The sequence below is a fragment of the Ananas comosus genome, linkage group 2, assembly GCF_001540865.1.
Source record: "Ananas comosus cultivar F153 linkage group 2, ASM154086v1, whole genome shotgun sequence".
Taxonomy (NCBI): Eukaryota; Viridiplantae; Streptophyta; class Magnoliopsida; order Poales; family Bromeliaceae; genus Ananas; species Ananas comosus.
In genome coordinates this window covers 8,197,678-8,221,316 of record NC_033622.1, presented here as the reverse complement: position 1 = coordinate 8,221,316, position 23,639 = coordinate 8,197,678, and the positions used below count along the sequence as shown (strand labels likewise).

At 41.2% G+C, this 23,639-nt stretch overlaps 1 protein-coding gene across 10 annotated transcripts in view; it reads right to left on the bottom strand.

Annotated features, from left to right (window-relative positions):
• The window catches only part of LOC109728471 (DNA repair protein REV1), a 107,025-nt gene that overhangs the window by 31,118 nt on the left and 52,268 nt on the right, over positions 1 to 23,639 (bottom strand). For all 10 annotated transcript variants that reach the window (XM_020258960.1, XM_020258981.1, XM_020258912.1 and 7 more), the window contains 4 exons: positions 11,760 to 11,819; positions 11,591 to 11,677; positions 11,412 to 11,495; positions 4,919 to 4,991 (listed from right to left, as the gene is read on the bottom strand). In XM_020258960.1, the coding sequence (XP_020114549.1) occupies positions 4,919 to 4,991; positions 11,412 to 11,495; positions 11,591 to 11,677; positions 11,760 to 11,819 (304 nt within the window). The remainder of the gene's footprint in view (positions 1 to 4,918; positions 4,992 to 11,411; positions 11,496 to 11,590; positions 11,678 to 11,759; positions 11,820 to 23,639) is intronic.

Here is a 23,639-nt window from a genome sequence, read left to right as displayed (position 1 = left end):
CCAGACTGAACTTTTTCCCGCAAGAACTGATGGTCAAGTTCAATGTGCTTCGTGCGAGCATGGAGAACAAGATTGGCCGCAATGTAGGTGGTGCTAAGATTATCGCAATAAATACTGATAGAATGCCATAAGAAAACACGAAGGTCACGAAGGAGACGACGAATCCAGACTGTCTCAGCAAGTGTGTAGGCTACAGCATGATACTCTGCTTCAGAACAAGAACGAGAAATGGTGGGTTGTTTCTTAGCGGACCAGGAGATCAGATTTGGCTCGAGAAAAATGCAATATCCAGAAGTAGCGCGACGTGTATCCGAGCAACTAGCCCAATCAGCATCAGCGAAGGCCACAAGAGAAGGATTGTCGCAGCGAGAGATAGGAAGGCCATAAGACAGCGTTCCCCGAATATAATGCAGAATACGCTTGACCGCTTGCATGTGCGGTTCACGAGGTGCATGGAGATACTAGGCAACAGAGTTGATGGCATATGAAACGTCCGATCTGGTGAAAGTGAGATACTGAAGAGCACCAACTATCTGACGATAAATGTATGGATCCTCAATAAGATGCCCCTCATGGGAAGAGAGACGAGAAATTGGGGAAAGAGGGGTAGAAAAGGGCTTACTGTCAAGAAAACCATGTCGCTGAAGCAGTTGATGCGCATATTTTTGTTCAGATAAATGAAGACCAGAAGGGGAGCGATGAACCCCATTACGCAAAAAATAATGCAGCGGTACGAGATTCTTCATGGCAATTTCGCGTTGTAAAGTGACGATAAAAGCATCGAGAAGAGATAAGGAACTGCCGGTGAGAATAATATCATCAACATACAAAAGGAGAACAAGAGTGCCAGAAGAGGAATGACACACAAACAACGAGGGATGAGCAATGCTGCCAACAAAACCAATCTCAGAAATAAAGGAAGTGAAGCGCTAAAACCAAGCCCGAGGAGCTTGTTTGAGACCATATATCGCTTTGTGTAGACGGCAAACGTGACTAGGAAGCGAAGGATGCACAAAGCCAGGTGGTTGTTTCATATAAACCTCCTCAGAGAGAGTGCCATAAAGAAAGGCATTTTTCACATCAAGTTGTCGAAGAGACCATCCAGATGAGAGAACGATTGAAAGAACAGTACGAATAGTGGTCGACTTGACAACCGGAGAAAAAGTCTCATCAAAATCAATGCCTTGTTCCCTGAGCCACTAGTCGAGCTTTGAGATGCTCAAGAGAGCCATCCGCCTTCTGTTGGACTTCGTAGGCCCATTTACAACCAATAAGATTGACAGAAGGAGGAGCAGGAAGAAGCTCCCAAGTATCATTGGTGAGTAATGCATCAAATTCTTCAGCCATGGCAGAACGCCAACCTGTATCCTGAAATGCTTCATGAAAAGTGATAGGCTTAGTAAGAAGAGCAGTATGTGTAGAAGCTAGGAAGGAGGTAGTCCCGGCAAAATTCTTAGCCAGATCGAGTAAGCATAGAGTGTGTTCGGATTGGTAAAGAAGGCTCAGCAGGCTGAGGTGAAGGTGGCGGCGGCCTGTCAGATATGGAAGGCGTCAACTCAACAGGAGAAGGTGGAGCTGTAGCAGTAGTAGGTCGGAGGGTGCGTCGTCTGGTATAGACTCGGAGTTCAGGCGGACCAGCAACAGTGGCAGCATGTTCATCACTAACCTGTGTGGCATCATGATTCAAGGTGGAAGGAAAAGGCGATACAGTCTCATACAGTGAAAAAAGTGCATGTTAACCAACGTCCATAGAAGGGCGTGAGGAAAAAAAACCAGAGATGGCATCAAGATAGAAAGGACTTTCGCCAAATAAGGGAGGATTAGAAATAAAAGTGTTGAAACATTTGAAAATTTGAGGTAGTGGGGGAAAGTGAGGAAGACAATTTAGACAGATCCTGGGATTCCGGAATCCACTTCCACAGGTCGAGGGTCCATAACCAACCCTATGCTGTCGACCTAGAACATCCTAATGGTTGCTACCACTATGCCCAACAACCTTGCCACTCTAAGTTTACTACATGTCATAACCTAGGTTTTAACACTCTAGGTCCTATGTCTCCGTCACATAACCTAGGTACAATCACTAGATTCTATATCATCTCTACCTAGAGGTCAACTTCTAGGTTCACTTGTTCGACCTATGTTTACTAACACTAGGTTCGATGCCACACACCTAGACTTGTTCGACTCTAGGTTCACTTGTTCAACCTATGTTCTTTAACACTAGGTTAGGTGCCACTCGATCTATTCGACACTCTAGTTGTCCAATGTCGAGTTCTACATTCACTCTAGGGTTATCGACCCATTCACATGCCTATTCTCACAATGCTAATCATGCATTTATGCAGTTATCTAGCGTTTACATATCAAGCATTCTATGATCTCAATATCATTTTATATACATCTACTTAGCATTTTGCATCATAATATCAACATGCATTATTTGGCATTAGTTACATGCATCATCTACATGCCTCATTTACACTTATATGCATCAATATGGATTCTTAACTCACTTAGACATACAGGCGACCTAGCTGCTTCGGTAAGCACAACCCACCTTGATTCGCTCTCCGATTGCTTGTCGACACTTGCAATCGGCCTCCCGCGGCACTCGGCACCCAGTTTGGCCCGATGTCGCAGTTGCACACCAACCGTGCGTCGCTTTGCAGTTCCGGGAATTATAGATCTTCAATTAGTTACCACGATGCCCGGAATCCGTTTTCACGATTTTTGGATGCCGCCTCGGCCCTACAGGCGGAAACGAAGCTCCGAACGCCCGTTTCTTCAATATCTTCGTACCGGCTCGACGAATCGTCGAACCGACTTTGCCAACGCGTTCACAGACCTAGCAATTAGGTTTACAGAGGGTTAATCGAGATCAAACCCTATCCTAAAGCAAAATCCCATTTAAGCCCTAGATGATCACTATTGCAAGAATACCCCAAATCGATCTTCGATTCGTGCAATAAACATCTATCTAGCATCAATGGGTTCCACCAAATCCATTTCTAGAGCCTAAGAACAAAACCCTAGGATCCTACCATTGGTAGGGCTTAGGAGCTTACCTCCAATGGTGAGAGGGAGAAGAAGATGAAGATGACAAGGGCTCTTCTCCTAGCTTGCTTCTTCTTCTTCTCCTTCATTTTCTTTTTCTTCTTCTTCTTCTCTTTTCTTCTCTTCCTTTCTAGAGAGAGAGAGAGGTTTTGGGGGTTGGGCTCAAAAGAGACGAGAGAAAGAGAGGGAGAAGCAACCCTCTCTCTATTACCATTTGCACATATGCAAATAAGCCCCTCAACTTCTCCAACCTTGCAACAGCCCGAACTGGGCGTTTTTCGCTCTCGGGGTTTGGACCTTGGAGTCAGGGTCCTGACCCCGAGGGTCCCGAAAAACTGCAAATTTCAGCTTTCGCCGATTTTGCTCCGTTTTGGTCCGTTTTCACTCTGTGGGTCTCCGATTCACTTCTAATCGAACCGAGACCCCCAAAACAGGTTTTCGAGCGTAATTACATCATCTTTTTATCTACGCTAATGCCGGATTTAATCACGGCACAACATAGCCTTTCGGGTTCCGTTTTCGCGCCCAGCGCGCACCGAAACGCCCGTATGCTCCCAAACTTCACCGAACTTCACCCAGCCCATTCTGGGCATTTTCGTGGTACGGGGTCTAGACCCTCGAGCCAGGGTCCGGACCCCGAGAGTTGGTAAATTCTGCAAAGTTGCAGATTGCAACTTCACAAGCCTTTCACAGCTACGGGGTCCGGACCCTACAGCTAGGGTCCGGACCCCGAGAGTGGAAAACATGCGAAAATGCAAATTTTGCAACTCCAACTCTCCAAGGTCCTCCCTCAATGCGCTTTTCGCATTTTCATCGCATTCGGACTCTCCGAAGCAAACCAAGTCGACAACAAGTCAATTCTAAACGAAGTTCAACTCTCGGATTTCGAGAATTCACTTCCTTACAAGTGGTCCCCACAGGCTAATAGTATTAATCCAAAGGTTAGAAATGATTTAAGGGGTCGATCTAAGGGCCAAAAAATCAAAAGTACCAGATCCTCTATTCTTCCGATAGCATAGTAGCTATATATATATATGTATATATATACATATATATATATGGAGCAGAGCTACTATGCTATTAGGAGCACAGCAGTTCGTGTGCTCCTAAGTTTCTAACCATCAATCAATTTCAATTGGTGGCTAGAGTGAGAGAGAAAAGAGAAATTGGGTTTCTCAATTTCTCTCCTCTTTGAATTCTCTCCAATTTCTCTTCTTACTCTCACCCTAACCATGGATAGTTAGAAACTTAGGAGCACAAGGACTGCTGTGCTCCTAATAGCACAGTAGTCCTCCTCTATATGTGTGTGTGTGCGCGCGCGTGCATGTGTGCGTGCTGAAATACTATTAATATGCGAATAGTGTTTACTATCCACTTTTTCACCATTGATGCCTACCGTTGAGTAGGGGGTTTGTGGAATAGTAATGATCCAAAGGTTAAAAATGGATGGTAACCACTATTCATATACAATTAATAGTAGATTAGTTAATTCATATATGTACATATATATATATGTGTGTGTGTGTGTGTGTGTGTGTGTTTGTGTGTGTGTGACTTTTGAAGCAACTATTCGGTCCTATTGCATAATTAAATCAAGTGGTAGTGAATAAACAGAGAATTGAAGATTGCTCCAGATGTCCACAAGCACTTATGATCTAGAAAAGTAATAATCAGATTATCACCGTTGAATAAAGTTGGAATATAATGTTCAAGTCTGGAACTCCAGCTAACATAAAATGGAGAAAAAATCGTATCAAAGTTAAATGTTAAGTACAACAAGACATCATTAGTTTAGCATGACTTGAACATCTACATAGAAAACTACAAATTAGAAAGAAAGCCAGTTTGGGGTTGAACTTACCAATATGAAAAGATACAAAAATTTGTTTGGATATTCGCCGAAGAGAGATTAAATCATCTGTAGCAACAGGAATCTACACAAGGAAAATTTATCAACAACTAACAAGAGACGGACACTTTCCAAAGGAATTGATATTACAGATATCCACAAGTTCATGCAAGCCAGAACTCAGGAGATATAAATTCAAGCAACAAAAGCATCGGTAAATATTAATATAAACAGCACAATTTTTAAAGTCAAGAGGTAGAATAATTAACACTCACAGCTGTTATCATTTTTACACAGGATGTGTGGTAGGTCCCGAAAATTAGGAGGGATAAACGATGAAATTGGTGAAAGTAGATAAGGGCAAGCAAATACTTACACAAATTTGCTTCTCACTGCTTAGGCAAAAGGCAAACATCAGCCTGTCAGCAATTGTTCATCCATCTAGTGAAGATTGTACAGATACAGTTGAGAAATTAGCCTGGAAGGCCGACCAACCAACTGTTGTGCTGAAAATCTCTAAAACCAGTCTTCAACACCCAAATCAATTTTTCTATATTTTCTAGGTAGATTGGATCAGGAGGATATGGAAAATGGTCGTCACATTGTGGGGGAAAGATTAAGATCATGATTGACTGGGAAAGTTTTGGGGTTGTAATTAGGACAGAAACGAATGACTTTTATCCCAATTGTTTGGTCAGAAGGGAACCCCTTTAGTTCCCATTACAAGGTGGAAAAGGTGTTCCCATTTCCAGGAGGAAGAGGAATATTTAATTCCATATTTTGAATCCTGCCAAGCAGATGGTAGCGAGTTCTCATTCCAAGGAGGAACAGGAATCATTTATTCCAATTCTTAAATGTAAATCCAAAGCTAATGGAGTTGGCCTTTCCTATTTGGACCCCAAGTCATTCTAATTATCTTTCCAATGATGATCGCAAAACAAACACGACCTAACTGCAGAATATTTGTAGACAAAAAAAAAGGAGAGATATGGGTTCTTGATCTCTCTCGAGATACGAGAAAGAATGGAAACCCACTTGCTCTATTATGATACATCTTACTTGTTAAGTAGATCCATTTACGCTTGAATCCTTACTCTTCATGTTATTTTCTCTACTATTCGGCTTTTATTATTGATATAACTTATGAATTGGATAATACATAATTGGTAGAGAGGCTCTAGTTAGATTATTATGACATGTCTCCCTTACATGCTTAATTACTCCACATGTTGGCTCTACTATTATTTATCTCTTCACATGCACTATGATTACAATGTTGGACTATATAGTCATTGGACACATGAGATGTAGAGTAGGATTGGATTATGCATGATTTCTCATTGGTTGAGATTGACCTTGTTGGTTGGCTAATGTAGAACCCAAGGTTTTAATTATGAGAATTAATAATTTTGAGGGCTTTTATGTAAATTTCACTCTCTGTGAGTTTTTGATATGATCCATTGTGTTGATTCAAAGGTAATTTAAACTTGTGAGAAGTTTATGGGGGGATATGGAGTGAAAACTGATCGAAAACTGCGATAAAAAGAGGGCTAAACTAAAATTTTCTGCACAGGCCGCGGTCGGTGCAACATTTTATGTGAATTTTTTGGAAGTTTCAAAAAAATAAAAAAAATGCAGCATTAAAATACAATCAGAGGCGAACGTTTGGAACCAAATTTCACTAAAAATGGAGTTTCCGTGAAGTTATGAGATCTTGAAAGTAGTTTATGCTGGCAGTTATCTGTGGCGAGCTGACCACTTCACATTCAAGATGCAACTTCTCGCAAAAAATTCAACGGAATTTGAAAGACTCTGGAATCTATGCTCGAAGACAAACGCGGTAAACCAAGTTTCGCACAAATTGGATCTTCAGTTGTGAAACTGTTGCATCTTGAAATCAGCATTTCACATGCTGTCTGCCGGACTGCAGCAAAAACACAACGAACCCCAATTTTCACGCGATTTTGTCATCATCTAGGGACCTAAAAACAAGGCATCACGAGAAAGGTTCAGTTGGAAGGTCATCACGCAATTTTGCAACGCGGAACACGAAGTTGGCTGACTCAAACTGAGCCGCCAACGAGGTGTCCAGAACCGGTCCGCCCCCCATTTCATGATCTCTCCCTCCCTTTTGAGGGTCCCTTTTCTTCCCTCTTGTCTCTCTCTCTTCCCCTCACGCACATCCTCATCTGGCTGCCGCCTCTACCTCAGCGCAGCGACCATTCCGCGATCATCGGCCAGAAATAGACCTCAAAATGGTATTTCCTCTCCTCGCGGTTTCCAGCCTAAGAACGGGATTTCCTCTTCTCTCAACCACGTGTAGGACGCGGGGTTTTGGCGATGCCTTGCTGCAGGTTCTTCCACCTCCATAGGCTGAGCACCATCTCCCTCAACCTCCACTCAGCTAATCTCTGTGAGGTCTGTGCTCACCTTAAGTGCGACCGGAACTTACTGTAGAAGCCGGATCCAGTGCGTCGCTCCGGGGTGACTTCCTGTGCGGCCTGAACCAGCAGTTCCCATCGCCTTCAATCGTTGCAAAGATTCCAAAACGCGAGCGTGACAACCAGTATATCATTGCCAACCTACCCATGCTGTTGGTTGATTTTCCCAAACTAAGGCCTAAACTTGCTCGTTGTCGCATTATTTCGGTAGTTGGTCCTTATCGGGGTGTCGATCCATGCTGGATCATGTCGGAACACAAGGCCAGACTATTTCCTGGCCATTTGTGAACAATGGAGCCCTTTAGGCGGCAAGATAGAACAACAGAAGCCCTCCGGACAGATTAATCACTATATGCTATCCAAACGTGAAATTTGCTTTCTTCGAGGCTTCAGTTGCGTCGATCCTTTTTGGATCTGACCAAAATTTGGGGCTTGACCTCTTGCTGTCTAAGGGTTGACGCTAGACTTTTGAAATGTTAGTATTAATTGCTGCGATTGGTGCAGCCCAAGACTTTTGAAATGTTAGTATTAATTGGGTTTTTATTATTTAAAACTTCATGTTCCTGGGCAGCCCAATATGCTATGGGCCTTGCCTGGGAGCCGGTGCTAAAGTTTCTACATGTGAGGTCTAGTCCCACATTGGTAATCAAAGGCATGTTATGCTATATATCAAGGTTTAAAGCATCGTGGCATAGGGGAGTGCCACTATCCACCTGGCATGGTACCACACATGCCCGCTTCCGTGCCGGCACATGGTACGCTTGCGTGTCATTGGAGACGCATGACTTCCTACTGGCACGTTTTGGCATAGACTTATTTCAGTTTTTTTTTTTCTTCCAATAATTTCTTATAATATTATTTTAAAAGATTTAATCAAATAATTATGAATATTTACTATATATATCTTACTATACACATCAATTAATATAATTGTAAGTCTTTTTGTATGTAAAGTATAACATACCTGATACAGAATAGAAATTTTTATAGGTTAGAGATTTTAAAATACAAAGACATCTTTTTTATTTTTTTCTTTTGACCATATAATAGTTTTTCTTTTATAAAATACAAAAAATAATTTTAAAAATTATTTGAAAAAATTATTTTAAAAAGTATTAAAAAAATTGATCTATCTTACAGTGACTCGGCAAGATATTGCATACTCCGTCAGTGTGTTAAGTCAGTTTATGTCTTCTCCGACTATTACTCATTGGGAAGCTTTGGGACAAATTTTGTGCTATCTGAAGGGAGCTCCAGGACGTGGTATCTTATACAAGAACCATGGACATTCAAATATTAAATGCTTTTCAGACGCAGATTGGGCGGGTTCAAAGGTTGATAGGAGATCGACTACAGATTATTGTGTTTTTGTTGGAGGTAACTTGGTGTCATGGAGAAGTAAGAAGCAGAGTGTTGTCTCCCGTTCTAGTGCTAAATCGGAATACAGAGAGATATAGCACAATCTGTGCGTGAAGTAATGTGGATACAACAATTATTGGATGAGGTTGGTCTTTAGAATCCACAATCTATTAAATTATGGTGTGATAATCAAGCTACTCTCCATATTGCCTCTAATCCTATATTTCATGAGCGAACTAAACATATTGAGATTGATTGTCACTTTATTCGTGAAAAAATACAACAGAAGATCATTTCAATAGGGTATATCAAAACTGGAGACCAATTGAGGGATATTTTCACAAAAGCTTTGAATGGGGCTCGAGTTGACTAAATTTGTAACAAGTTGGGCATGATTAATATCTATGCTCCAACTTGAGGGGGAGTGTTACGAAAAGTCGAGTGTTATTGTGAAACAACCATTGTACTCTAAAAGCTTAAGCTGTTAGAGAACGGTGTTTAAATATTTTTATATTTAACACTCCCGCTCATGTCTGAGCTCAAGACTTTTTAGTCGGCCCATGACGTGAGTTTGAATTAAATGGGAGGAAATTAATATGCTAGGAGTCTGGCGTGACTCGAACTCGGGACCTCCTACTCTAATACCATGTGAAACAACCATTGTACTCTAAAAGCTTAAGCTGTTAGAGAACGGTGTTTAAACATTTTTATATTTAACAGTTATGGAAAGTCAAAATTGTATATATTATATTCTTATTTAGTTAGCATAGTTTTAGGCATCTTTCCTTAGGAATCTTTCCTTATTAAATTTCTCATTATAGAAACATATATATATATATATATATATATATATATATATATATATATCTTTGTAATTCATCATTGAATGAATAAGAAGAATAGGGTATTCTCTTCTTCATGGTATTCTTCTTCAAAACCCTTTCCAATTAAAAATGTAAACCCCAAGGCGCGACAAATTTAATTGGGTAAAGCATGCTAGTGAGACTAGTTTTAGGATGGGTGACCTCCTAGGAAGCGACGCGCCACACTTGGTATCAGAGCCAGCCAATCACTAGCCAGAATGTGAGAATGAGTTCAACTGAGTTAGGGTCATATAGCAGGTAGAGCATGGCTCCCCATTTGACAACCGTTGTGGTTGAAAGTGTGACTCCCTATAAGGTTGGCTAAGGCTAGCGAGATGAGTCTTTCATTGCCTAGTGCTTGTGAGTATGCTTGAGCCTGATGAGAATATCAGGGCTTAAAGAAGAGAGGACTACGACACTCCTAGATTTTGAATAGTCTTATATATCAGATATAATAGGGCTAAACCTCTTAATCCGACTATAAATTTTGGTCAGTGGGTAGGCCCAAGAGGTTAAGAGCGTTAAGCGTGCTAGAAATAGAGTAGTTTCAAGATTGGTGACCCTTGGGAAGCAAGGCATCACAGCTGGATACTATCATTAGATTTAACTTTCTTAATCGGCAAATTGTTTCTCGTGAGCTTTGCGGCTTTCTAGCATGGTTTGGTTATTTGAGTATACAACATGACTTGCCACCACTCAATGGGCATTCACGTAAACCAGTCGGTTTGGCAATGGATAAGGTGTTCTTTTTCAAAAAAAAGGTCGAAAATGACCCGTAAGTTACGTTCGTATAGTTTTGGCGTTTACCCGATGTCTGTGGACCAACATGGTGGCTATGGATTGGTTACTTGATGGATTGTTTGTCCAATTAACGCATGGCATACTTACTATTCTGATTTGAGTACAGTAGCGACATTTCTTGCTTATTGCCTTGCATGTTTCTTACTTGCTTACTCTTGTACTATTGTAGTTGGTTACCATATAGTTATCTTGTTTTCCTTTTCTATTGACCGATAAGTGTGACTTGCCCTCAACAGCTTGTTGTATGATTCTCACCTCTCTTTTTTTTTTTTTTTTTACAAGTGATGAGGGTGGCAAAGGTTAAGACGATATGTGAGGGTGTGATAGATAGACTATCTAGACCTCGGTAGCTTCCCTAGTTAACTTCGAACTCCAATAATTTCGAAACTTTATTTAATGTTGTACAATATCATAATGTAGTTATGCTTTCATGATGTGAATTGTAACCCTTGGATTGGGATTTTGTCCGGTTCTGGTTTTCTTATGATAAAACATTTTGGGCTTGGATTTTGAAATCAGTTGTAAATCAGTTGTAATTATTTGGTTTTGGTTCTCTCTCTCTCTCTCTCTCTCTCTCTCTCTCTCTCTCTCTTCCGGTTGTACTTGGTGTAGTGATGTAATTGTTCTATTTGCTGCTTATCAAACTGTCCCTACAAAGGTTGTTCATGTTGTTGTTTGTCATGATTGTGCAGTAGTTATATTGCTTATGCTCCTACGCCGTATGGTGTACATGTACAGGGAGACTCTGTCCATGTGGACAGGAAATAGCTTGTGCGTGTTGCGGTTATGCCGAGGCCATGACATTGGTTGAACCCCTCGTTAAAGCTAATCAACTATTTTAGCTGGGAATGAACGAGAAAAATACTCAAATTATAGAATGAATTCGGTAAGGATCTAACAAAGCCCTAGATTGTAATGTCGCTGCGTTATAGAATGAATTCGATATGTTTAGCAGCTTTCTTCTTAAATTCAAGATCAAGATTCTATTTCCACATGCACGACCACTAGTACAAATAAGATTGAACATTATTTTGTGCATACCGTCATAGAGCGGCTCATAGTTTCACAGTCCCCACATCCCAGAAACTTTGCTGGCTCTTCAGCTCCTTTCCTTCTCTTCTTCACCTAAGAAAACATATTGAAAACATACATCTAATACCAAGACTCTGAGCATCGAAGGTTTATTCCATTATAAAGAAAAACTAGCAGCGCAAAAATACCTTCAGTGTTACGGTGCGGCCTTGCACTCGACACCCTTGCAGTCTTAACGAGACCTCCTTACAGAGGTTCACAAGAAAATTTTCAAACTGAAATAGCAATGTAAAAGTTACAGATTTGCAGTATGTGATGCAACAGAATCTGAAGAATAGGAACATTAACTAGACTGACATCTGTGTTGTCATTGAATCTAACTCCCCAATTCACTTCAGCACCAACCGATTTTGTTTCCTGTGCACATGAGCAACCGAATAAAGAATGAGCAGAAAGTGCACACGATTACAGTAAAAACAGCAAAAATCAGCACAGAACACAACAGTTTAGTTCGTAAAAATGATGATATTAGATTGACGACACAGGTTCGACAGAGGTGACGATCTATAGAAAGAGATTACATAATAGAAGGGAAGAAGTATTTGCAATTGCAAAATTAGGAACTACAAGAAGGGAAAATGGAAGATTAGTTTAGATTGCATATATTGTTTGATATAGAGAGGCAAATATGATTGAACTGGCATAACAACAATGCAGAAAGCTAAGCCCACTTTCTCTTGTATTTGTATGGCGTAGCAGGACTTACTAAAACAACATTCTTCGAGTCAATCAGCATGAAGCACAACTCACAGTGTTACGCATTTGCATGTTGGCGTATTTGTGAGTGGTCAAGTGGGAGTCTTAAAGTGTCTGTGATGAGAAGATCAAATTTTGAAGACTCAAAGACCCAAAATTCAAGTTTACGACGCTTGGTGAATTATTATAGTGTTTGAGGTGACCTTAACAATTATTTATACCTTCCTGAACTATTTTATAAGAGTTAAGTTGGCTTTGGAACTTCGAACAATGGATTTTCATAATTTTACATAAAAGTCCGGAGTTTCCCATCAAACTCCAGAACCCGAAAGATTTTCTTAGGAGTTTCGCATTGAAATTCCGGAGTTCCCATTCAAACTCCAGAGTTTGAAGTTTTTTCTAAACGTCAGACTCTGAATTCCCCTTCCAACCTCAGTCAACCTGAGTCAAACTTCGGAGTTTCAACCTGAGTCAAACTTTCAAATTTGTGATTTTGACTTCTAATACAAATTCTATCTGTTCCAAAGCTATAAAAAAGATATGGAGATTCTCCAAAACATGGAATTAAGAGATTACTGCCTTTAGAAATCCTAGAAACTTGTTGGTTGCAATTCCTCTCATCTACGAAAGCAAGTTTCTTTTTCATGGAGAATTGATCAGGCAATTGTTTAAGAGTCCACTTCCCTAGTATTTTCATGCTACTCTAAGCAACGAATCATCACCAACACATTTCATCTTGCTCCAGACGAAGTGTTGGGCACAAGGATTCATGTGGAGGCCATGGACTCAGTGAAAGTTTTGTGGATTTAGAGTAGCGACGCGACGTGGAGGCAAATCATGGTCGATCAAAGGATTTTGATCGATTGGGGCCAGAGGAGATCTTCCACGAGAGGAGATCTTCTACAAGCATAGTCTCATAGTCTCATAGATTTGGTAAATCACTTTGTGCTCAACTTTTTTATAGTGGATTATTTCGCATGATTGGTGACATGAATTTTTACTCCTTTTTGAAGGTCTTCCCACGTTAGATCTCAGTGTGCTCCTTTACTTTTCCGCATTTAATTTTTATTTGTCAAGTTTATCATGTTATAAATGTCTCGCCTATTCATCCACCTCTATGTATTAGTCTGATACAAACCGAGAGGATGGCAAAACTAAATTTCTAACTTTGTTTTCGTTTAAATGTATTTCTTGAAATAAACAAGGTTCAATTTATCAATTCCGGCGAACTTTATTTTGATTAAAACAAGAAAGCAAAAAATTTTAGCAAGACAGAAAATTAAAATAGAAGTGAAGGAATACTAATATGTAATAAACCTTCAATATATGAGATAATAACAACTAACTGAAAAACAATTTCGGTTTTATCAAACTAAAAGCTTTTAGATTTGGTTGTTTTGGCAAATATGATTGGTAATGGTAAGAAGGCTAGATTGAAAAGGATATTGGGATATCAGGAGATGAGAATTACAAGAAGTGCACCGATCACACGATTGCGAAGGATCCAAGACCGACAAGGAAAGCGGTACCCAACGGGTAGAATTTCGGCAATGGGAAAGAAGAAGATGAGACAGGAACCCGAAAGAGAAAGAAAAGCAGAAGTAGAAGCCAATCTTGTCATGAGGAAGAAGCGACAACAATTAAGTTGAGGAAGAAAACGATCTAGACGTGAGGAAGAAGCGTCGATGATCACACCGAGAAGAAGAACACCATAGAAAGGTTGAAGAACAAGAGTAGAAATTTTTATTCATCAAAATCCACTCTCAAAGCATCAAGAACCAAGTATTTAAAGTGTTGAGAACTCATCCTATAATAAATTATTGTCCTTTCGTCTTCAACACGACACAGTCATCCAAGGGTCATGCATGGATGACGAAGCAATTTTGGAGAATCGAAAGGTCTTTTTGGGATTGTTTCAACATTTATTGGAGATTAAGGTTTGGGTAGCAAAATCAACTAAAACTAAACGATTTAAGCCCAAATCAAACACGAGCTTACGAAATAAAAGAAAATTGCATTTAAAAATAATATAAAGGTTTATTTGCAGCATCATAATATTACCTATTAGATCCTAAGGTTATATAACTTCCAAGACGTATCAGAGAGAATTTTAACACAACTATGGGCAAGGGTGGTAATATTAAAAGGCCTCTACTTTTTGATTGCACGAATTATGCCTATAGGAAAGTTTGGATGAGAGTGGTTCTCATCGCAATGAATGAGCAAGTTTGGCAAAGTGTCGAATTAGGATGGACGCAACGGAACGAGGAAGCTAATAATATTAAGATCCTTAAACCACAGACTAAATGGTCTAAGGAAAAAATGGATGCATCATCCTATAGTGGTAAGGACATAAACGCTTTGTTTAATGCTCTTTCTTCAACTATGCTCACGTGTCTCCGTGTGTGAGTTGGCTAAGGAGATTTAGGATACTTTTAAAGTTACACACGAAGAAACAGATTTAATTAAGGTTCAAAATCTCCAAATGCTTACTAATAAATTCGATTCTATTAGAATGGAAGAACATAAAACCTTCACTGAATATTACACGTGACTTCAAGATATTTTAAACACGCATGTTGACTGGGGAGAAAAGATCTTGGAACATAAGGTTATTAGGAAAATCTTGATAACTCTTCCTAAACGATTTAGACCGAAGGTTGCGGCCATAAAAGAAGTAAAATATCCGGACACAATGAAAGTAAAAAAATTAGTAGGCTCCTTACAAACTTATGAAATGTCGTACCCTACTACTGTATTTTCTCCAAGTCTTCTAAAAGTGAAAGTATGGCGCTCAAATTGATCAAGACAGAAGACATGGATTCTTCAGAAACAAGTTCGGATTTCCTTGGTGGAACTCGAGAAGCAATTGGCTCTTCTTACAAAGAAATTTTGTCGAAACTTCAAAAAAAAAAAAAATAGAGCCATTAAATCTTCTTCATCTTCAAAGCAAAAAATTCTACTTGAAAGAAGGTTCACGTTCAAACTCCTAAGAAAAATGTGAAGTCTTCAAAAGAAAAGAAGAATTTTGATACACAAATCAAATATTACAAATGCAAGGGCTTTCGGCATATTGCCTCGAATTGTCCAAATAAGAAACCTCGAAAAAGATGCCTCGAATTGTCCAAATAAGAAAACCTCGAAAAGAAGGCTATGCAAACCATCACTTGGGATAACTTTTCTTCTGAAGGGTCAACCACAAGTGATGAGGATGCTTTCGCTACGGCACTTCTAGCTACTACTTATGCACCAGCTTCTTTTATGTGCTTAACCTCTACTTGTCCTAGTTCTTCTTTGTTACAGCACTTCTAGCAACGAGCTGTCAGATGATGAGGATCTTGCTACCGCATATCAACAGTAGCCTATAGAATCAAAGAAGATGACGAATCATAACAAGAAACTTCAGAAGCGGCTTCTAGAGCTCGAAGAGAAGAACAAAGTGATGACTTCATTGCAAAAACACTCGAGGAACGTCATACGTTAGTAAAGAATAACTCCTCTCCAAAAAAAGCTTATTTAGTCAGGACGGCGACAAGATCAATTTCCTTCGAAAACAGTACACCAAGGTGCGTGAGTCGAATTGACGAAACAAATCTTTCAACTCAAGTCCAATGTTCAAAAATTCTCATCGAGGTCCAACAAGTTGGATCACATGCTTGGTTTTGGTCAATCGCATTGGCTTGTTGTTTGAGTACGAGCGCACCTACGCAGAGAACAAATCGTGGTACCCAAAGTCATTACATCTATTTCATCTACTTCCACTGCAAATTCGCGCATAATGGCTAACAAGGTGTGTCTTCGACATGAACTCAAGATGCATTGCGAGCAAATTGTAAATGAAGCTCAACTGTCTACTTCCAATCGATTGTCAACACCTCACCTTTCCAACATCTTTCTTACTCATTTGCAACACTTGCGGAGACAAGGAAGAACAAATTAGCTACGCACACAAAAACTTGAACAACTTAGGGACAAATCGATCTTTAGAGCAACTTCACATGGACTTGATGGGAACAACTAAGATGCAAAGCATTGGTGGAAAATAGTACATCTTTTTTATTGTTGATGATTTTAGTCGCTTTATCTGGTGTGCTTTTTTACATGAGAAAGTGAATACTATTAATTATTTTGTTGAATACTTCAAATCCAACCAAGAGGAGAGTTTTACACCCATCAATTCAACCCCAAAAGCTCAAAATAAAGAAACCCCAAAACAAACCCCAGTTTCCTCCAAACTAGCAAAACAAGCTACAAAATGCTAGGATTGAAGTCCAAGCCTCAAATAAGTTCCTTCCTTCAATTTCAACCTCCCTTCAAGGTCCTAGATGCATGTACCCATGGTGGAGATGAAGAGAAGAAAAATTCAAGGATTAGAGAGGTGTTGAAGATGAAATCCCAAGAGAAATGAGAGGGGTGAAGGGGTATATTATATGATGTAACAATATCCCCTAAGGCCCCTCACAAACTCAGAAATTACAAACTGTACAAAACAGTCTCTGCAGCATTGAGTACTAGTACCAGGGTCCAGTTCCGCAAAACCCGAATGTTGGAAATTCTATTTTCTACTACGTTCCGGTACCCGCCCGATGTAGTATCGGTTACTCGGCTCAGTACCGGTACACACAACCTGGTTACGCAAAACCCAAGAGCTGCCCAAATTTGCTCTCTACCGAGTTCCGGTACCTCAAATCCAGTACTGGTACTCAACACCAAAAACTGAAATTTCACAGATTTTTATGTCGAAGTCCGTTCTCACGCTCAATAAGCTTCGGAAATAAGCCAACACTCTCTAGACAACCATCAAAACTTTAGAATAGCTTGAATTGCTACTCTTACTGTAACACACTGGACCTGTGCAATTGCGAGGTTCGAGTGTTTGAGTTAGATTCCGAGCTTTTCCACACTTGGTGGAAGGTCGTGGATGGTATTCCGACCTAAAAGTTCGATTTCGGCTCAGTCCTGAGAGTTTTCACTCTCGGGGACCGGTCCCTGGTGGGAGAGACCGGTCCCCTCCCGGAACATTGCGGCAGACTTGAGGCAACCGGTCCCTGGCAGGGAGAGACCGGTTCCCGAGAGCGTGTTCTGCGGGAGGGTCCCAACTGGGAGAGACAGGTCCCTCTGGGCAAAAATTGCCCAGTTCGGGCTGATGCACATATTGGATTTTTGAGGGACCTAAGTGGATTTTGTTACATGAGAGGGCTTTTAGGCCATTTCCTCTCTCTCTTTCCCTCACTTCTCACTCTCTCACACTCTCTAGAAAGAGAAAAATAAGGAGAAACAAGAGAAGAAGAAGGAGAAACAAGAGGAGAAGAAGGAGAGCTTGCTTTGTGGACTTGGGACTTCTTCCTCAACCTCTCCTCTCACCATTGGAGGCTTGGAGCTTGGACTTGGAGCTTTGTAGAGAATCAATCTTCAACCCTTGAGGATTTTGAGCTTGGTTTGGAGCATCCTAGAGGTAAGTGACTAGCTTCCTTCCTCTAGATCTTAGTTTTGAAGCTTTACACTAGATGAAACCCTAGATTTGGATTTTAGGATTTATTTTGGGGATTTTTGATTTGAGGGTTTTGGGACCCAATTGATTGGTTTAGAACCTTCCTCTAGGTTGGATTGAAAGGGTTCTTGCTCTCTTTGAAAGCTTGAGAAGAGATTTTTACACAAGAGGTGAGTTAAGCCCTCTATGCCTAGATGATTAAAGATTGAGCTTTTCGATATTCGTTTCGTTTGTGTAACTCTTGTTCCTACATCTTTAGGGTGCTAGGAGACTAGTGGACACCTCCATTCGGCGAAACGAAGAGTTCCGTTTTTGGTGGGTTTGACTTCATGAAAACGGGACAAAATGGCCCCTATACTTCCTATACTTATCGTAAAGTCTTTTTGAATGCAAATCCATGCTAGATAGAATTTATGTGAATTTTAGAACACTTAAAATGCATGTGCTATGTGTAAAATAAATTTCACTCTATATAGTAGAGCATACTGGGTAATTTTCATGCATGTGAGAAGTGTTCGAGATAGCAATAGGAATCATGTCCCTTATGTTAACTCATAATTGTGTAATTGTAAACACTACACTATGATTGGACTTAGTGAATAAAGTGTCATAAAGGGGCACTTGACTTAGTAACTATGAAACTGCTATAGTGAGACATAGTGATAGGCCATTGATATCTATTACTTCCATGTTTTAGACATGATGACTTAAAGATAGGCCATTGAGATATGTGACATATTCCATGTTGTTAGACATGAGGACTTGGTACTTGAGACGGATCTTACGTTACTTGCCATTGTGCTCATTCGCACATGCTTGTGAGGGTCGCTCCCTACAAGACGGCACTTCGGAGATAGCCATCGCGATACATATTCGCCATGTGGGATTGGGCGCCGAAGTGGATTGCCGTAGGCTAGGCTCATCCCTAGGGTGGGGATGTTGACTACCACGGGGCCATTAGGCTCGGCACCGGCCAGACAGCCTTCGAGCGGGTCTCTTCAGATTTGACTTTGAGCATTCATCATGACATGTGGACATTGACTAGAATAGTAGACTGGACATTTTACTATTACATTGTGGACTTTATGTAGGTTACATATTCGCTCGTATTCTTGGTAGAATAGCTTTCTTACTTATGCTAAGTCATGCTAAGTAGAGACATCTTGTGGTAGCAAGCATTCATGTTTATTTACCTGTTGTACATATCGCTCTTACTCCTACTTGTTTACTGACCCCCTTTTTGTAGCTTCTGGGCCTAGTGGTGCATTTCACTGAAGTCAGTAATTGCCCACTGAGAACTATTATTTAATAGTTCTCACGCCCCTGTTTCTATATTTTCTTTTCAAAGCCTTCGGCACCGGCGGAGGCACGGGATCGCGGCAAGGGTGTCGCCTAGCTTGATAGATAGCGGAGCTCGCTTTTGCTCCTAGGTGGTTACTCTCTTTTTGTGTTTTTGTGAGAGGGAGGTTTTGTACCATGTATAGAGACCACCTATGTACCTTGTTTAGCTCTTATATTTGGGACTCCTATTGTATTACTTTATATTTTTACATAGTGGATTTAGCCTTATGTTCTTTTCCCTTATTGTAGCTTATAGATATACTTTGCTCTGATACTTCTAGATATTCTCCTTTTGTTGCTTTATTTATCGCTTCGTTATTTCTTTATCGTTTTGTTTTAGACGTCTTGTATGTTTTAGACATACAGCGGGTCTGGGCACGCGCGGGCGGGCATCCGCTGAGTCCCGGGGCGTGACACTTACACTAGAACCATACAATTTGCTCAGTATGCTACACACTACCTTGATTACATCTCCATCGAAAAACTAGCCGACATCCTAACAAACTACTTGATCAAAAACGTTTCATTCACCTTCGTAAAGCCATCGGTATGACTATGAATCCTACAAAATAGGAAGAACTCGGGGCTTAATTGGGCATGGATCTATTTTTCATGTCTTTTGTTTTGATCTTTTCATTACTTTAGCTTTTGTTTAGTTTGATTTCAGATTTTTTTTTATTTTGTTTTTCGTTTTGAGTTTCCTTTTACCCCACATTAAATAGTAGGGATAATTGCCTATATCTCACCGACTACCAGCTCGAAACACCCACCTGTCACTGTCGTGTCGAAACACTGGGTACGCACAAGTCGGCCGGACCTACGAAGATCCAACGGGTCAGTAACCAACCCACTCACCTGAAGTACACTATCTCACAAACCCCCACACAGATCCTCGAATCGGTTTCCCAAAACCGATCATCGTAACTCACCGGAAGTCCAGCAAACCACACCGGGACGCCGTCGGGACCCACTAAGTGTCCCGAAACTCACCGACTCGTGTCACGAGTCACCTGCTGCCCCAAAACACTCCAATTTGGATGTTTTGGCAGCAAACACAAGATAGCGCAACTACACCATTACTGTCGGATAATTGTACGAATCCGGGTTCCCGAAAGTGTCTATTTCGACACCGGAACCCACCGTCACTCACCCATCATCATCGAACCCACAAAATGATGATGGTGACCAGCCAACAAGGCTCAGCGGCAATTTACAGGATAACCAATCCACGTCGGAAGAAATCCGAACCGAAACCGTGTTCTTTCGGCGAATTTCGCCGAAAAACGCACCGGAATCGACTTTTCGATTTCCGCGAAAGCTATAAGATCATGGACAATCAGTCCAAAGGTCAAACACGCTCATACACACTGCCCACAGTAGCCACAAGGAGCACAAATGCATAAAAGACCCTCAATTTACATAAAATCCTATTATTTCATGTAAATTGAGCGATCAAGTGGCTCGTTCACGTAAACCGAGAACTCCCAAGGTCCACAGAGACACGTACTGACAGGTCTCAACGTACCGGAGGCCATGCTCACGATCCGGAGCACAACGGCTCGCTGTGGGAAGCGCGGGAGCAACCCGAAGGTTCAGCGAACAGCGCGCAGCCACGGAAAAACGCACCGAACAGACTAACCGGACACTGTTGATCCAAAAAAAAGTGAGCACCGTGATCAGCACTGACCAGCGGTCACCGTGCTCACCTCCGGAGGCATCAGAACAACCTCGGATCGCCGGCAAAACACGCACAAACACAGAACCACAGCCAAAAAGGCTGAAACGAAGCGACATCGCCGAAACAGCGAAACGGGGCCTCCCCGACAGAAACCAAGGTGAGCACGATGATCAGCAACTTGCCAGGATCATCGTGCTCCCTTCCGTAGAGATCGGGAAGCCCCGGGAAGCTCGGAACAGTAAACCATCCTAACCCTATTTCGGGCTTGGCCGAAGCAAGCTTGCTCTGGCCGGCCTTCGGCGGCACGGCGGCGCGCCCGACGGCCAGGAACCGGTGCGGGGGAGGTGAAGAGTGAGGTGCTCACCTCAGTTGGCGACTGAAAGCGGCGGCGGCAGCTGTGGAACAAACCAAGCCCGCACGGCTAGGGCACGGGTTCCACGGGCAATGGCGGCCACGGCGGCGGCCGGGGCCGGTCGGGGACGGCGGAGGAGGGTCGCCCGAGGTCGGCAGGAGGCGGCACGGATGGCTCCGGGCGGTGGCGGCGCGAGGAAGAAGCCCCAAAGTCTGCTCGGCCCGATCAGACCTGGGCTGCCACAGGCTGGCCGAGGCGGCGACGGCGGCTCGATGGCGCGCCGGTGAAGGGCCGGGAGGCAACTGCAGCCTCGGCCTGGCTCCAACCCGAGAGAAAATGAGGGATAGATTGAGAGGGAGATGGAGAGGGAGGAAGAAAGGTGGCTGCCGCGGTGGCTAGCCGGCCGGGGTTCAGTCAGCGGCGGCCGGGGGCGTGCGGCAGGGGCAGGGGAGAGAGAAGGAGGCGGCTGGGGGGTTTAGCTCGGGCTAGGTTTAGGGTTTCCAATGAGCAAACCCTAGAGAGCTATAAATACCAAGGTGCAACTTTGCAAATAAGTCCACCAAACCTCAGTATTACATAACGAGTCCTCCACAGCGCGTGTAAAACCCGAGAATACCCCTCCACGTGCGATCTCACGCAAAACGGTACATAAAATGTCGCGACTTTTGCGAAAATACCATTTTGCCCACACCGACCTCTCCTCGATCAACGTGCGATCTCCGTAGATCCGTCCGTCAGATTTGCGAACGGATTGCACCAGTGCGATCAGCACCTCAGAGACAACAAAGCTACGATTTTGGTTCACCTCGATCGACCACAGATTCACGACGAAATCCACTCTCTTCCAAAAGGCCGCAATGACGCACAATTACATATAAAACACGTATTTTCAGATTTTCTCGAAATCCGAGCGTCAAACTCAAAATCCGTCAGTGCCAGTAGTTCCAGAATAGCTGAACCGGTCGAAACGAGCTATTGGACTGCTATGAACGGAGTCCGATACGCACCAGAAGCCAACTCTACTCCGTGGCTTCTCCGGAAAACCGGAGTTACTATTCACTTAAGTGAAAACTAAAAATCACGTATCTTCTCCATTTTAGCTCAATTTCTTCTGAAACTTGACGAGTGCTTATGTAATTAAATTACACACATAAACATCGTCAACTGAGAGTTTAACTATACTGCAAAAATCTCAGTCCTTACAGCAGTACGTACCATGCCCCCAAATTAGGGCGTCTCACGTGACTCCCGCTGCCTCAATACCCTTTGGATAGCGTGATACCCCAAAGGATATCTCGACAGTGTGCAATCACGAGCACACTTTGCTTCTTTTTTTTGGTTGGCCTTTGGGCTTTCTTTTATATTTTTTTCCCCTAAACATCTCTCTCATTTTCTACTCTTTTTTTTCCCTAAACAAACTCCTCTCTTTCTTTCCCTTCTTAGATATCTTCTTCTCTTTTTTTCTTTATATTTTTCACTACCTTCTTTCTCCTCTTTCAGCGATTTGATCTTAAAAAAAAAAGAAAAGAAAATGAAATAGCAAATAGAATATCTACTTATTAAGTAAAAAATTAACAATTTATTTTTTTCGTATTATTTTGAATATTTCTAATTTGTAAAGCTTATTTTGAAGAAATATAAAATTAGGCAAGTTTTTATCAATAGTTTACAAAAAGGTTGAAAATAGATCTACTTGATTTATTTATTATATGGTCAAATTTTTAATTATTTTGGATAGATCTAGTATTTTATATGAGATTTGCGACAAAAATATTCTCAACTTTGCAAATTCGGCTTTTTGGTTTAGAAAATTAAAAATACTGAAAAAATCAAAAACTAAATTAAATCAATTGATACTTAAATTTACTTAATTTTTTGTTATATAATTTATTGTCAAAACTTCATGGATAGATCTTAAAAATTTTACTGAAAAAAATAATTTTCTTCAAAGTTCAAATCTTTGATAAATAGTTTTAAAAGATTCAAAATGGAAGGAGAAATTGAAGGAACTGCGGTCCTATTTTACTTAACCTAATTATCATGTGATCCCTCGTCAAAGCAATATAGATCAATCTTGCAAATGCTCGTTAAAATATAGAGAAAAAATGATTCTCTAATTTTGTATTTTATATATTTTTTTGGGTTAATTGCATACAGCTCTCTGTAAACATAACGAATTATAAATATATCCCTACAAAATTCAACTTTCTTATATTGTCCCTGCAAAAGTCCTGATGTTTTCAAAATTCAAATATGCCCCTGCCGTTAGGATTCGTTAGAAAATTTTAGTTAATCATAGATAAAATACTTAACCCAAATTAGTCAATGAGGTAAATTAACATTTTTACCCCTCTTATATTATACCTTCTCTCAATCAAAACCCTAGCAATGGGAATTCCTCTTCTTCCTCTTCTCTCTCTCCTTCATGCTAGTTTCGAACACATAACTAAATTTTCTCCATCCTCATTCATCCACGACGCATGTTGCTTCGCCAAATCGAACGCATGTTGCTTCGCCATTCAATTTCCTATATGATTTTTTCTTATTTTGCTCAAAAACAGTGGTTTGGAAGAAAATGAGCGAGAGAATAAGTTGCAACAATGGTAGATTAGGTTGAGT